At 46.0% G+C, this 15,230-nt stretch overlaps 1 protein-coding gene across 6 annotated transcripts in view; it reads right to left on the reverse strand.

Annotated features, from left to right (window-relative positions):
- Positions 1–15,230, reverse strand: part of PEAK1 (pseudopodium enriched atypical kinase 1) — a 278,957-nt gene that overhangs the window by 28,010 nt on the left and 235,717 nt on the right. For all 6 annotated transcript variants that reach the window (XM_027840539.1, XM_027840535.1, XM_027840537.1 and 3 more), the window contains one exon: positions 11,221–11,411. In XM_027840539.1, coding sequence (XP_027696340.1) covers positions 11,221–11,411 — 191 coding nt within the window. The remainder of the gene's footprint in view (positions 1–11,220; positions 11,412–15,230) is intronic.

Genomic DNA, 15,230 nt, shown 5'->3' on the forward strand with positions numbered 1-15,230 from the left:
TGTGTGTGTGTGTGTGTGTGTGTGTGTGTGTGTGTGTGTGTGTGTGTATCAATGGGGAATAATCACATGGAGATCAGTGAGTTTTTGATGTTTAAAAGGGAGTCTTTATACACAAACAGGTGGACAGTCACCACACAAGAGGATCCACAGCTAAGGCCCTTTCTGGTTTCAGATGCTGTGATATTCCCTGGTCAAGATGCACCCAGGCTGTTAGGCAAGATCACACACTTTTGCCAGCCTGCTTGGGGCCCTCGACCATGAACAGAATTCTTCCTGACTAGCAGTTAGCACTGCTGCTTGGTGCAGCGAAAGGGACCAGCCCGGAACAAGCACGGAAATGAACGCTAGCTTCCTCGCCTCTCAGGCAGCAGCGAGTGACCCCTGGGAGCAGAGCCGGGGCTCAACCAGAGTTTGAGATGTGGGAGCCAGCAGCTTGCTTCGCTCCAAATAAAACCACTTCCCAAGCCCGCAGTCCATGCAACTGGGTCAGGGAGTTCTCCAGGTCTCCAAGAATTTTTCCCCTAAGAAAGGCAAGTTCTTCCAACTGAATTCCAACCATCTGGATCAACGTTTTAAAAGCTTCACGTCAGAGCTGTTTTTATTTTAAACTCTTAACTCTGCACATTCCTCTCATGCCTCTGGGGCCAGCCCAAAAACTCAGCTCTCAATAGGCCTCATGCAACACCGAGCACTCCATTTTTGTGTCTCTTTGAAGAGAAAAGCTACATTGTGCTGCAGATCTTGTCTTTCTGTTTTTTTTTTTTTTAAAGAAATCATTTCAGATGGAAGTGGCAACTTTGTCACTGTCCCTCCCTCTCACCTTGTGCTTCCCCTCTTACGTTCTCAGGCACGTCCCTGTGCAAAGCTCTGAGCAACAGATGAAACTGAGAGGGTTAAGGGAGGATCCAAGAGGCCAAAGAGGAGCTTAAACTGGACTCCTGGCAGGGTGCGGTGGGAGAAGAATGACCCGGGCTCCTTGAGTGTATGAGAACTTTAACACAAAAGAAATTAAGAATAAGGAAGTAATCACTTTTGGAAATCAAGTTGTTTACACCCTGGGAAATGGACTCTCACAGCTAAGCCACGATAATAACCCACTTATTAAGTCCCTACAGCATGTGGTGCACTGTGCTAGGCTCCTGGATGGGAGCACAGGGAATAGAAGAGACCCAAGCACTTCCTGCATGGGGCCGATGGATTCCCTAGTGGATTAAAGGCACAATCATATGCTGCATCGAATTACATGCCAAATATGTGAAGAGTGGCAAAATAAGGTGCCAGTGAGGAAGTCAAGACACATGCTAGAGGGTACCTCATGAAATGTTAACTGAAAATCAGAAAAGTGTGTGTGTGTGTGTGCATGCGTGTGTGAAGATGCAGGCCTGCCCCCGTGGGCTCCTCCCACGAGGAGCCTCTATCATCCCAAGCAGATAATGCCAGCTAACTAGGATCAAGAGTTGATGCCAAAGTTCTGTTTATTTAGCACACCACTTCAACCTTCTTCGCCTTCCAGGCTTTTCTGGGCCATCTACAAAGAGAGAGGAAGGGGCATGGGTGACCCACCGGGCTTGGTAACAAACACTTGAATAATTATGAGAGAATAAGACAGAATACCTCCAGTCCAGCCTGCACACTGACTCATTTTCCTGGCACCCTACATGGGCAGCACCACACTGGGGGAGCTCACTGGTGATAGGGTAACTTTTCCAACCTGGCCACCCTACTGGCTCTCCTTCGTAACATCAATCACCTACAGTGAGCCCACGTTTCCCTGTCTGAAACTTTATTGGATAAAAAAATCTTGAATAATTTGAATGTATGGATGAGCCAGTTATCTTATGTGGCTAGGGTGTGGCCATGATAATGCCAAAGTTTGGTCCCTCTATGGGCCACGTGTAATTCGTCACAGTGAACACAGCATACTAGACTCAGAGTTGGGTTCAAATTCTGTAAGTTGTGTGGCACTGAACAACTCCATGATTCAGTTTCTCATCTACAAAACGAGAGGGTCAAACTCAATTGCCCCTTCTAATGTCCCTTCTGGTTCTAGAATTAAGCTCCTCTGACCTTGTGGGAGAAAAGCTCAGATCACCCTAAAAGTGGTGTTCTGGTCTACCAGATCAAGGCACGTCCATCAATCTTTTGATAGCAAAAGATGTGGTTTATTATGGAGCATCAGTCGTCAAGGCCTGCCTGTTCCCGTCTCATAGCCTTGGGAAGGACACGGCCACTGCGGGAATGGAGAATTCTCGTAACAATTTCATGCACAGAAGTTAGTAGATGCTGCCTTTCTCCAGGTTGCCTTTCTGTGTGTGTGTTAATAAGGCCGAGTGTTTTTCTGTGCCTTTGGTATCTTCCTCTCCTTCAGACACTGTATGAATCGTGAATCTCTCAACAGCCTCACAACTGATGGCGCTGCCTCTATCATGGATGGCTGTCCACTTGCTCTCATCTAACGACTTATCCTGTCCTCGTTCTCTCGAGTGCTGTCTCTGCTTTCTTTAGAAGCACACCTGGAGCTGGAATGGAACCCAGACAGGGTGGTTCTACCCTCTTGGATGGTATCAAGCTTGTTACCATAGAATGATCTTTCCTAATTGTGTCTCTTAGCAAGCTCTCTTTAAGCTGCTCTCACGCTCCAATGCTTCTGTTTGAAGAGGTGATATTGTTTATAATCGTCTATCATCCTTCCTTGACTTTTATACATGAGATGCTATTCTAAAATGGTATTTGCCTTTAGCTCACATGTGACAGCTTCTCAAAGCTTCTTAAGTGTCTCTTCTCCAGACTAAACGTGTACTCCATTTCACTCATCTACAAATGGCATCATCTTACGCACCTTCACAATTGTGGCTGCTTCCTAAAAGGTGGCACCTTGAAATAACCCTAACACTTTAGACGAGTCTGCCTTTCCCGGCCCCAAACGTCCTGCCTCTCCTGGTGCAATCTGAGAATGCATTATTGTTCCTGGTTGCCACAGTCTATTCAGCCCTTGAGAGATTTTTCAGGTGAACTTCTTTTTTGTCAAGTTTTTTTAAAAAGACATTTTTGAATCCTGACTTGGTAATCCAAGTGTCCCTTCCAGCCCTGCTATTTGCAAATTTGGAAAGCGTGCCATCTGTGCCTGATAGAATATTAAAGAGCATAGCACCAACCACAAACCCTGGGCGTTCCACTGGAGACATCATCACAAGTTGATACCGAGCTATGGACGGCTTCTCATTCAGCTTGGAAGCTGTCCCATTACACTACTGTCTCGCCCGCATCCTTCCATTTCTCTTAAAAGAACAAGATGAAGACTCGTCAAATATTTTACTGAAGTCTAGGTCGACTCGAGCTGTCGCCTCCCCCAGCTCTATCAGGTTAGTAACCTCGTCAAAAATGGAAATGGCTTGTTCTGGATGAGGCCACTGCATTCATGCTAATCACCGTGTCCTTTTCGCTATGTTCACCAAGTGTTCTTAGCAAGTTCTGAAGAATCAGAGAATCAAGCTCCCTGGACTTTAGTTTGCAGACGTTAGCTCTTCTCCTCCCTCTGGGAGGACATTTGCTTTTCTCCAGTTCTGCTCCTACCATCCCTTAATGATCACTGGCAGTCTCTTAGTCCCCAGGATGGATTGATCTGGGTCTGGTGATGTGACCCAGGAACAGCTAGGCATATTCTCAGTCCCTCAACCTATCTTGGCTATCTATCCCTCTAGGACATATGGTTCTGCCCTTTCTAGTACAAAGGGGGAGGCCCAAAGACTGATGGTACTGCTGATGGGTGAATTCCAGGCTGAGGGGAACTTCCATGTTTCTGGAGCACTGCTTCCTCTCTTTCCCCTAAGACAGCTTTAAAAAGTCCCTCCCCTTTTGGTTATTCCTAACCTTCTTTGCCAGCTTTATTGCATTTTGAACTTTAATGTTATGGATACTATTCTTACAAGATGGCATCATATTTCTGTATTCCTCTTCTGTACCAGCCTTTGCTTCCAATTTTTCTATATGTGTTTAAAAACAATTAATTTTATTATACAGCATATGCAATATAGAGATTTTAAAAAATGCAAATGGCATCCTCTTTAAATCCTGGGCATTTAACACATTTTCCCCCAATAACTATGCCAAATTTCTTCCTAACAACAGTAATATCATTGTAGACCTACCCCATTAAGGTCATTTTTGGTAGCAAAATGATTAGTGTTTTTTCATTATTCCTCTTTGGCAGTCTGGTTCACTGCCTGATTTTTAATTCAGAGGAATATCACTGCAAAGCAACAAATTATATTGAAATAAAAATGGCGTATCATAGGACCAATATCCTGTGTTGTTGCTTTATGAAAATTAATCTGTCCCTCCTAGTACACCCCCATTATTGAGCAAATAATAAAGATGAACTTGAAAAAGAAAGCCCTCAATACATAGATATATAATCCGGTAAAGCGAAATCCCATAGTGGCCATATCCTAAATTTGTGTCCCTCTCTCTATTTTAAGCTTGTCCCCTCTCTGGCAGAAGTGATGGCACATTTCATCTTCACTCTTTCGGAATTATGGTTTGTCATCGAGCTGACGAGCATTCTCAAGTCTTTCAAAGTTATTTCTTCTACATCATGTTATTATCGTAACATAAATATTTCCCTAGTTCTGTTCATTCACTCTGCATCATTTCATAAAGGTCTTCCCAGTTTCCATGAAACTGTCCATTTCATAATTTCTTGTGGTATGACAGTATTCCATAACATTCTTATATGACAATTTGTTTGGTCATTCCTCAATATAAGGCGATCCTCTTAGTTTCTAACTTCTGGTTATCGCAAAAACAGTGGCTATGAATATTTCTGTCCACAAAGGTCCTTTTCTTCTTTCTTTGGTTGGTTTGGGATATAGGCTTAGTAGTGGTGTAGCTAGTTAAAGGCCATGCACATTTTAGTAACTTTGGGGGCATATTTCAAATTGCTTTCCACAATGGCTAGACCAGCTGACAGCTCCACTAACAATGTACTAGTGTACCCATTTTCCCATAGCTCATCCAATATTTGTCATTTACTTCTTTTGTCATCTTTGCCAGTTTGATGAATGTGAAGTGGAACCTCAAAGATACTTTAATTTATACTTCTCTAATTATTAGTGATTTAGAACATTTTTTTCATATGGATGTTGAACAGCTTGGATTTCTTCCTTTGAAAACTACCTTGTTCATATCTTTTGACCATTTATCTGTTAGGGAATGGATCTTACACTTATAAATATGAATCAGTTCTTTGTATCTTGAATATGAGATCTTTAAGGGGGAAGGAAATAGGGAGGATAAGTATTTATATAGTGCCTACTATGTGTCAGGCACTGCCCTGATTGCTTTACAAATATTATCACCTTTGATCATTATTAGAGAAACTCATCGCAAAGATTTTTTTCCTCAAAATTACCTGTTCCCCTTCTAATTTTTACTGTTATCAGTTTGTGTAAAAACTTTTGACTATTTATTGCTTTTTAGTAAAGTTTGAGACCTGGTACTGATAAACCCCCTTCCTGATTACTTCTTTTTTTCCTTTATTACACTTGAGATCCTTGACCTTTGGTCTCTCACCTCTCCACGCCCTTTTTAACTAGGTTTAAATTCTGACTGGTGAATTTCCTTGTGTGTCTACCATGGTATCTTTGGGTATCTCTCTCCTTCCCTCCTCACTGGAGTGGTTTCTCTATGTCCTGAGAACATCATTTCCAAGAGTTTTCTACCCCCTTCTTAGGCTGAGTTCAGCAGATTCTTTCTTTATTTTGCTGAACCCTTTGAACTCTTTTTTCCCCCAAACTTAGAACACAAGTAAAACTGTCCTCAGATTTCCTCTCCTTTTCTATCACAAATTCCAAGATGGCGTTACTTCCCCCAAAAGTTCCCACTGTGTCCACTCCTGAAACCAGCTGCTCCTCATTGGTGAGAATCAGCTCTAATGCAGAATTTCCATTTTTGGTCTTCTGACATTTTCTGGAAGGATAAAATTACGATTGAGGCAAATTAAGATACTCTTAGCCCCCATCTCCCTCTCTCTGTGCTTAGATTTCCTCATACGAATATATATTCTTAATATACATAGCTAATCCTCTCCAGGAGGCTCCTGCCCATGCAAACCCCATTTTAAGAATTCTGTATCTTTTGAATAAGGTATATCCTTCCAGAGACATATTCCAGTCATGGGTTTCATCTTAAGTCTTAGTGATACCAACGAGGTCAAACACACACACGTATACACACACACACACGTATACATTATATAAATATATACATACCATATGTGTATATATACATACCCTCAATATGTATACACATATGTGGTATGTTGAAAATCTAATCAAAAGGGCTTTAAACTGAAATGGAAGGAGAAGAGAGAAAACTACACATAATTTCTGTATTTTAAGCTGCGGTCCAGAAGTAAAAATCCCATTCTCAAAAACTGTGCTCTTAATCATCGGTTCTAAATCTGCCTTGCTCTTTGGAATTCCTTGCCTTTGATGGGCAGGTGATGACAACACCCCTCTGAAGGAGTTCCTAAGGTCATCAGTTCCTTGCCCACGATGCTGCGTTCTTTCAGCCCCATCCTTTACGTGCCTCTGAATCACCCGCGGTGGAGAGACAATCTTGGGGAAGCCAGAGGACCTCCATCTTGTTGTGATCAGCCTCAGTGACCTTGGCAGGCAGGAGGCCTAAATCATGCTTCTCACTGCTTCGTCTCTGATCACTCCTGGGTGTCTGCTCAGCCCACAGCAACACAGATCCACAGCATCCTTTCCTGGCAGTGTCTCCTTTGTGTGACGTTCTCCAGACCCAAGTCCGAGTGCCCTCTGCTTCTTGGCAGGCTTTTTCTTTCTAGGCTGCACACTGAAGGCTTCTGATTTTTCCCCCAAAGGAATACTTCGTTTTCCTTGATAACCTCCACGTCAGGGAGGCATCCCTTGAGCCTCTCTCCCTTTTCTTCTAGGAGGAAGGCTCTCTCCTTAAAACCTTAAAGGTGCAGATCAATCAGTTGGTTCCAGAAAGCAACATGGGTGGCAGGATTTTGCAAAGCTGCTGGGTTGTGAAGGGTTAAAGTCACTACTTGCTACTGATGACTAAAAGTCATTACGCACACCTGATCTCAGTGGGCTGATAAAGTAACACAATATGGCACAGAAGAAACAAGCGATCTTTTTTCTCCCAGACATTTAGAGATAGGCACAAGAACCATGGGGAGAATGCTGAAGGTCTGATTAAAGTGACATTCTATCATTATGCGGCAAATCATCTTGGAAGCCAGAGACAACAGATTAAATTACTGAGGATCACAGTTTGTGCAAAGAGGTCCTTTTATAGTTGCCCAAAGTAAACCACTGATGGGCAAGATGCTTGACCTCACAGGTTTTCAGGAACTTTAAAAAGCAGTCTTAGCTAACGCCAGTAGAGACCACCTCTGATGTCTCACCTTGGCGTGGAGGTGACCCCGGGCTTTTAAAGCATATGCTAGTGGGCTGCAAGCTCTGGAAGGACCACCCCAAGTTAGAAATGCTTGTAGTACACATGTGGTGAGAAAACGTGTGCTGATAAGGCTGGCCCCAGGGAGATGATATTCTCGCCACCTTGGCAGGCCACGAGACTGCCTAAAATGAGGCTGGGGAGGATTCTGTGCCGGGGAGGGAATGTCCACACCAACAGCAATGCATGCGACACCACCTTTACAGGGTTACTGTGAGGATCGAAGGAGAATGTATGCAAAGGGCTTCGCTAATGGCAGAGACCCACGTCAAACGCCGGCTGCTCTTATGAAGGCACGCACACAGGCAAATACAAGGGGGCAGAAAAGGAGGGTAATGCCAAACATGGGGCACCTTCCTGCAGAAGGCGGGCAGCCCCCCGGTCATCCTGTATGCCAGGAGCTCTTTGCTTTGCAGTCCCAGGTACATCCCACTGTCTACAGCGGCCTTTCCCAATCCCCCTTCACACCAGCGCCAGCCTTCCCTCTGTTGTTTCCCCACTCATCCCTTCTATAGCTCCTCTGCACAGAGCTGTTTGCAGGTGTTACTTAGTCTCTGAGCTCCCTGAGAGCAAGAACTGGGTTTATTTTCCCCCTTCTTTTCTGTTACCTCTAGTGCCTGGCGCATAGCAGGTGCTTAATAAACGCTTATTAATTTGTAAGCTGTCATCATTACTATGGAACAACTGAACCTCTTTTCTGCTCTATTCCGAAATTTCAGGTACATGACCTGGAAGAGGCCTGGGATCATCTAATCTCCTCCTCCTCCCTCTTTACGGAGCAGTGAAGTCACTGGTCAGGGTCATCTGACCTTGGATGGAATGGCTTGGCCTCCAACCCTATTCTTCAGGACTAAGTACGAGCCTGCCTGCTTTATCGAGGGCTTTTAGCACACCTGCCTGGAAAGGACCGCCTTCCCTTGGTTTCTAAACAGGAGGATGCGCTTCTTGAGGCCAAGGAGGGCTCATGCACATCAAACTGCTAAAAGAAAGAAACCTGAAACTCAATTTTCACAAGCGGTTACTGGGGACGAGCCCAAAGAGTAGACTAGGCTAACATGTTTGCTTGCTGTGCCCTCGAGCTGAGCCAGAGGAATTGAGAGGAGGGGAGGGGAAGGGAGAAGGGACCCACAGCTGGTGACTAAGTGAGCGAGAGGCCTGGACAAGATCCGTGCTTCGACCCTGGATATGCCACTTCCTGCAATGCGCCCCCCCCCCATATCCCTAAAAGAAAGGAATTGAACTTGATAACCTTTATGGTCAACTCTGGCTTTCAATTCTATGATCCTTCAGCCTGTATATACAATTACCACGCTTCTGGCTTTATCTATGCCAGCAAGAAGACAAAAGAATTTATTAATTTTTAAATGACTGAATTTTAAAGAAAAAAATCCTTGGAAATAAGATCTACTTAGTGAAAATTACTGTCCACTTTAAAGCGGGCCCCAGGAGAGAGATTTAATCTAAGACATATGTTTACAATAGAATGACTCCTAAATTCTATCACCCGGGCTTGGGCAATGGATTTGAGGACTATGTAAACGTCTCCCGAATTCCTCTACCACAAAACGAGTTTCCATCAGAGATTCTTGCCCACATCTTCTGTGGGAGCTGCACGATTCTCCTTCATCATATTCCAGAAAAGCCTCTGGCCTCAGGGTGGAGACACTTCCCTCTCCCAACATCCATGGGGCCTGACCAGGCTCACAAGGAGGCATATGCCCAAGTCAACTCATTTCACCAACCAGTTATTATTCCACCACATTGAAGGCACTAGGGACGCTGAGATAGTAGCATATGGGTCCTTGGGCTTCGGGGGCGGGGGAAGGGATATCCATAGCTAGGCCTTCCACCAGGCAGAGGAGAGGACAGGTGCATGATGGGCAGGGAGCATGCCTGGGCAGAAGAGCAGAGGGGAAAGGTGGAGAGTGGCAGGAGGGTCATGACAATGATGATGCCTGACATTTCTGCGGCGCTCTAAGGTCTGCCAAGCACTTTATCTCAGTTTATCCTCCCAGCCATCCTGTGAGGTAAGTACTATGCATTATCCCTGCCCATTTCACAAATGAAGAAACTGAGGCTCACAGAGGTTTCGTGACTTGTCCAGGTCACACACTCTCTGAGGAAGGGCCAAACCCAAGTCCAGAATTCTCAGGTTAGCTCGGACATTAGCAGGAATGATGATACTCAGAGCCCTCTCAGTGTTCTCTCTGTCTATGAGAGCCCGATGAAAAGGAAGAAGACAGAGGAACGAGGACCCATCCACTATCTCCCAGCACCTATTCTGCTGGGAGTCACCCCTACTGAAGTCCTGCTCTGATACCCTGTGAGAGCAGCCCTGAGGGGAGCTGGGCATGTGCAGATCATGTCAGCAGAGGGGAGCCCGTTAGAGGGTGTGCAGCTGTCATCGGAGGACCGGTCAGTGCAGAAAGCATCAGCCCTACAAGGTGGCCAAAGTGGGGCCAGAGAAAAAAACCAACCCGAGTGTGAAAAGGAGAACGTGGGCTGCTGAATCAACCGATAAGCATGTATTAAGCTCTTACTATGTGCCAGGCACTGTGTCATGTACCGTAGATACAAAGAAAAGCAAAAACCAATCCGTGCTCTCCAAGAGCTCACGATCTAAAGGGGGAGAAAATGTGCAGACGACGTACAAACAAGATACAGACAGGATAAACCGGGGAGAATCTATGAGCCATGGCAGGAATGTTAATTAGGGGACCTGGGAAAGGCTTCTCACAGAAGGTGGGGTTTCTGCTGGGAATTGAAGGAAGTCAGGAGGCAGAGATGAGGAGAGAGAGCATTCTAGGCCTGGGGAACGGTGATGGAGAATGCATGGAACTGGGAGATGGCATGCTAGGAATGGCAAGGAGGTTGGTGTCCCCAGACCACAGAGTACGTTGGGAGGAAAAATGTGAAAGAAGACTGGAAAGGTAGGAGGGGCCCAGGCTGGGAAGGGCTTGGAATGACCAACAGATCCCAGGAGTTCTGAGATCAAGGCCATGTCCCAAGTTAGTGACAGGTGCAGCCACCTCTGGCCTACAGGTTCCATTATTCAGTTCATGCCATCCTACCTCCCTGGTGCAGACCTTCACCCCCTAGGCTCCATCCACCTCTGTCTTGTGAGGTCCCTGCCCAGCTCAGGGGCCATCTCTTCCTTGACTCCCTCCAACTCCACCTCACTCACTTTCTCCCAGTACTCTGCACCAGTCACCTTCCCTCTCACAAGGCAGCTCCTCATGTGTCTTTCTGTCCCCACCTCTGAAATTCTGGCCTATGATCCCCTCTTTATTCCCAGGGCCCGGCGACACGAGCGCCATGCCCACATGTGCTGGGAGCTTTTCAGTCTGACAGCATGTTACATCTACGTTATCTCCTGTGATCCCAGGAGGTGCTGATTAACTGTCTGCTGAAAGCATGTTATCAAAACTGACCCCTACCAGACCCTAAGCAAGAACAGGAGATAGGGAAGTTGTGAGGCATTTGAGGCTGGAGGAAATTGAGTGGGAATGATTAGAATGAGAGGATTTCTGAGTTGGAAGTCGAGCTGTCATGAAGTGGACCCTCCCCGTCAGGGCAGACACTCCTCCTCCAGCCCCCCAGCCCCGCTCAGTGGCAGAAGTCTCCCCGCCTCGTGAGGAAGGAGCTTTATCCTTCTTGTGCTGTGCTAAAATCCACCTCAGGACTTGCACCCTCCAGTCCAGGGGCTCCCTTTGCCCTCTGACTGGTACTTACCCAGGTTACTGTACGTGGCGCTACAAGGGCTCTCGTCCGAAGGGTCCAAGGCTTCCTCCTTCCCTTCTTCCCTCTCCGGGGTGTGTGGTGGCAAAGCTGGCAGGCCCGACGCATCACTGCCACCCTCCTTCACAGGAGCCGCTCTTGGAACTCGAGAAGGGCCCTCGACTGTCCCCTCATGGGACACTTGGCTGAAACAAACAAGGTCACAGTCACATGAGGGTTCTCTGGGGCATGTCTCATCAGTCTTTCTGGTCATCCCCGGGGATATGGGGCCTGCCCAAGGCTGATCCTGTACTTTGTCTTCTCCCACGAGAAGCGTGTCTGTCACTGAACAGAACTGGGGGACGGGGAAGAGAGGAACTGTGTGTTTTTCGCTGACTATGGAGAAGTCTTGCATCAAAACCATGGAGACGGCTAAACACAGAGGCAATTCAAATAGCGGGAAGAGAAGGTGGTAAGGCTGTAGCGGCCGGTCAAAGGACTGGCCTGCCCAGATAGATGAAGGCCATCAGTTTGGAATGCCTACTTCCTGCCAGGCCAGAACCACAGACTCACTGGGTTTGAAGGGACCTCCAAGGTTACCTATTTGACCAGAAGCATGAATCTGGTCTACAACGTCACTGTCCAGTGGTCATGCGGTCTGCTTGAAGGCCTACGGTGTCAGGTAACCCACTACTACCTCAAAGGAAGCTCAATCCACTGGTGGAAAGCTGGAAATTAAGTTCCTCCTTCAGTTTTGCTGAAATTTGCTTTCCTTTAACTGTCACTTATTGGTTTTGGTTTGGTCCTCTAGGGTTGAGTGAGGCAAGTTTAATTTCTCTTCCAACCCTTCAAATAACTGCAAATAGGGACTCTGTCTTAAGGGAATCTAAAGTCTTCTCCTTAAAAGAGCAATCGCCTGACTTGGGGCAACTCAAATCCAGGGCTTTCAAACTTCTTTCACGGATACTCCAAAGTACTGCCATAGCCACAGGACTTCCAGGTTAACTGTGCTCCTCTTCTCATCCTGACTTTCCTACCAGCTCATCCTCTGGCAGCTACTGCTTCCTGTCCCCACCCCTACCTGAGCTCTTGGGAGTCTGCCATGTGTACGGCGAGGGAATGGGCTGATCTGGCAGATTTGGGCAGGGGCAGTCTTCCCACACTCAGTTCTGGCTGGCACAGTGTAAAACAAGCTGGCTGGATGAGTCAGAGGGAAAAGGTTATGGAACCATCGGGCTATGGGAAACCTTTAAAAGCCACCTGGCCCCCTGACAACATTTCAGTCAATGTCCAAGTCATGGCCTGGGTACAGGAAAGGTAAGAAGCAGCAAAGAATACACACACTATTCAATGCTATTTCTAGTTTGATCATCAGTAGTAATGAGGGCATGTGTAAGCACTCTTTATAGAAAATTTCCTTATAAAGAAGTGTATTTCTGTCTAGTGTTATGTTGGTGAAGCACATATCCCCTTGTGTAGGTTTGAAGGAGCAATTCTGAGGGGCCAGGAGCTCCTTCCTATCAATCTTTCATTACTGAGAATATGCATGTGCTTAGACAGAAAAATACACTGTGGTGTCTCTTGGCTACCGACATTCAAAAGTATCATTTTGCAGCATGGCAGAACCCGGGGACTCCCACATACTGGAGATGACTAATGACCTAGTAATTCAGTTATTGTGCTTGAGCACATGGGTCCAGTGGAGAAGGCTGGGGCACAGCCACCCATTCCCATGGGAGAGGCTGTAACGGAGTCATCAGTGACTTCTTACAAAGGCAGCTTTGGGCAAGGAGGCCCCTGCCCAACGGGCTGAACTGAATGCAATGCATCTTTAACCAAAGTCTGCTTAAAATGGGGTAGCCCCCAAAAATTTAAATCATAGAAAATAGAAGAATGGTCCACTGGAATGAGCCTTCATTGTATGGAGTTTCAGAAGAGGAGGGCTGAGTGACCTCAAGCATACCAACTCATCATTCTAGGCCTCTGTTAAACAAGGGGACTGGACTATATAAGTCCCCAAAGTCTCCTCCACTCAGCATCCATCACCTTTTGAGCTTATGATTTGAAATCTATCTTCTTTCCCCCTCAAAGTGCCCCTGATTTGACCACAATGCAAACTTCTACCTAATTAGGAGATGTGCTGCCTTGGCTTTCCTACCTGGGACATTCCATGCTATTTGACACGAATTGGACCTATATAAACATGTTAGTAGACCCACAGTCACGTGGCATTTCAAAAAGACAATATTTCAGATGATTTCAAGTCAGAATTGTGGATCACAGATTAGTTTTTAACATGCTTCATACAGAAAAGCGTGATTTTCTACTAGAATGCCATTTTGCTGGATATGAGAGTTAATGCAAAACATTTCTAATTACAAAGCAGTGAATACTGTGATTTTAAAAAGAACACAGCAGCCAGTAAAAAGGACAGCTACAAATCCCCCAGTTTTTTTTCTTCCAACTTTGGGCCAGCTTTGGAGGGGCCCAAAAAGGTGATATTAGGTCTCTAATGTCCTGCCTCTTTCCTCTCCCTGCCTAAAATCTGTGACACACAAGTCACTGAGTAGAGGTCAAAGCCTTTTCAGGATCCTCAAAGCTGGCTCTGACCCTACCATTCTACACTTACCTGTCTGCTTTGCTCGTGGGACCCAGGGTCTTTCAGGGAAGCCAACATGTGCACTGCTCTGCTGGGATGTAAAAGCCCTCAGCTGACAGACACAGTGCAGGCCCCAGTCTGGGAGGCTCCTCCCTTCACGGCAGGCTCATTCCCACACACATGCAGCACAAACACTAGGTGCTCAAGTGTTCCACCAAACACAGGCCCAGGAAAAAAGAAAGAAAGACTCACCCACTGTACTCACTGACACAATTCCCCATTAGAGGAAATTCTCTCAGGGCCTTCTTGAGTCTGTTAATCATGTTTAGAGAGTCTGTGAGCCATTGATCCCCCTGAGTTCTGGCGAGCAGAAGCAAGAGGCCTGAATTCTGTGGGGTGATGTCACCTGCTGCACCCTCACCTTTACCTTAGGGGCTGGGCCTGGAGCTGGGCCAAGCACTAGGAGAACTTTAGAAGAGGAAGTGACGCTTACATTGGGCTGATTAACTCACACAGACTCATCTGAAGTGGGGCCCAGGTGGATGAACCAGCCCATTAAAAGGATCTTCATTTGGAAGGAAGGAACCACCCAAAGCTCATGAAAGTGAAATCACCTGACTCTTCTCATGGCTGCTGAGATTTTAAATATGCATTTACAGTAAGACGGGGAGGAATGCTTTCAATGCACCCATGATATGGGAAGAAGGGTTTCTGAACTGAAACTGTAGAGGGGAGAGGTTTGGGGAGTTCAAGCTTAGATATGGGAACACGCAGTCACTCCAAATGAACAGAGAATTGATCAGCAGCATCACAGGTCAACATAGTCACTCTCCAGGGACAAGAGAAAAAGATTAGCAGCGGGGATAAAGGAGGAAAGAAATCTTAATGATTCATGATCAATCATCAGGACCTTTAGGCACTTTATGCAATCTACAAACATAATATTTGGTATGAATTCTGAATGAGTCTTTTCAGTTCCACACAGAAACACAACCCCACACCTTCCCCCATTAGGATGCGAGATCCTCCAGGGAAGCGATCGCTTACTTTCCTACTTGTATTTGCATTCTAGCATTTAGCACAGTGCTTGGTACACAGTAATCACTTCCTAAGTGTCAACGTAAAAGCTACAAAGTCTCCAAGTTAGTAATGTTTCACAAACACAGCTTTATCCATTAACAAAGTGGCCCTCAAATCTTCCCTGGGAAATAATCTTGAGGCAGAGAAATCGAATCCAATTCAATTCAAACAGCTACTAGGGAGTACTCTGTGTAAAACCCAGTGCTCAGTACTTGGGATACAAAGACGAAGAAAACAAGTTCCTGTCCTCAAGGAATTTATAGTCTAAGAAAAGGGTTGCAGACTTGCATTCTAGGAAGCCCGACACAGCAGAATCAATACAAAGGAGGCATTCCTTCAGAAGCCT

The sequence above is a fragment of the Vombatus ursinus genome, unplaced genomic scaffold (assembly GCF_900497805.2).
Source record: "Vombatus ursinus unplaced genomic scaffold, bare-nosed wombat genome assembly UNPS02014847.1, whole genome shotgun sequence".
Classification (NCBI taxonomy): domain Eukaryota; kingdom Metazoa; phylum Chordata; class Mammalia; order Diprotodontia; family Vombatidae; genus Vombatus; species Vombatus ursinus.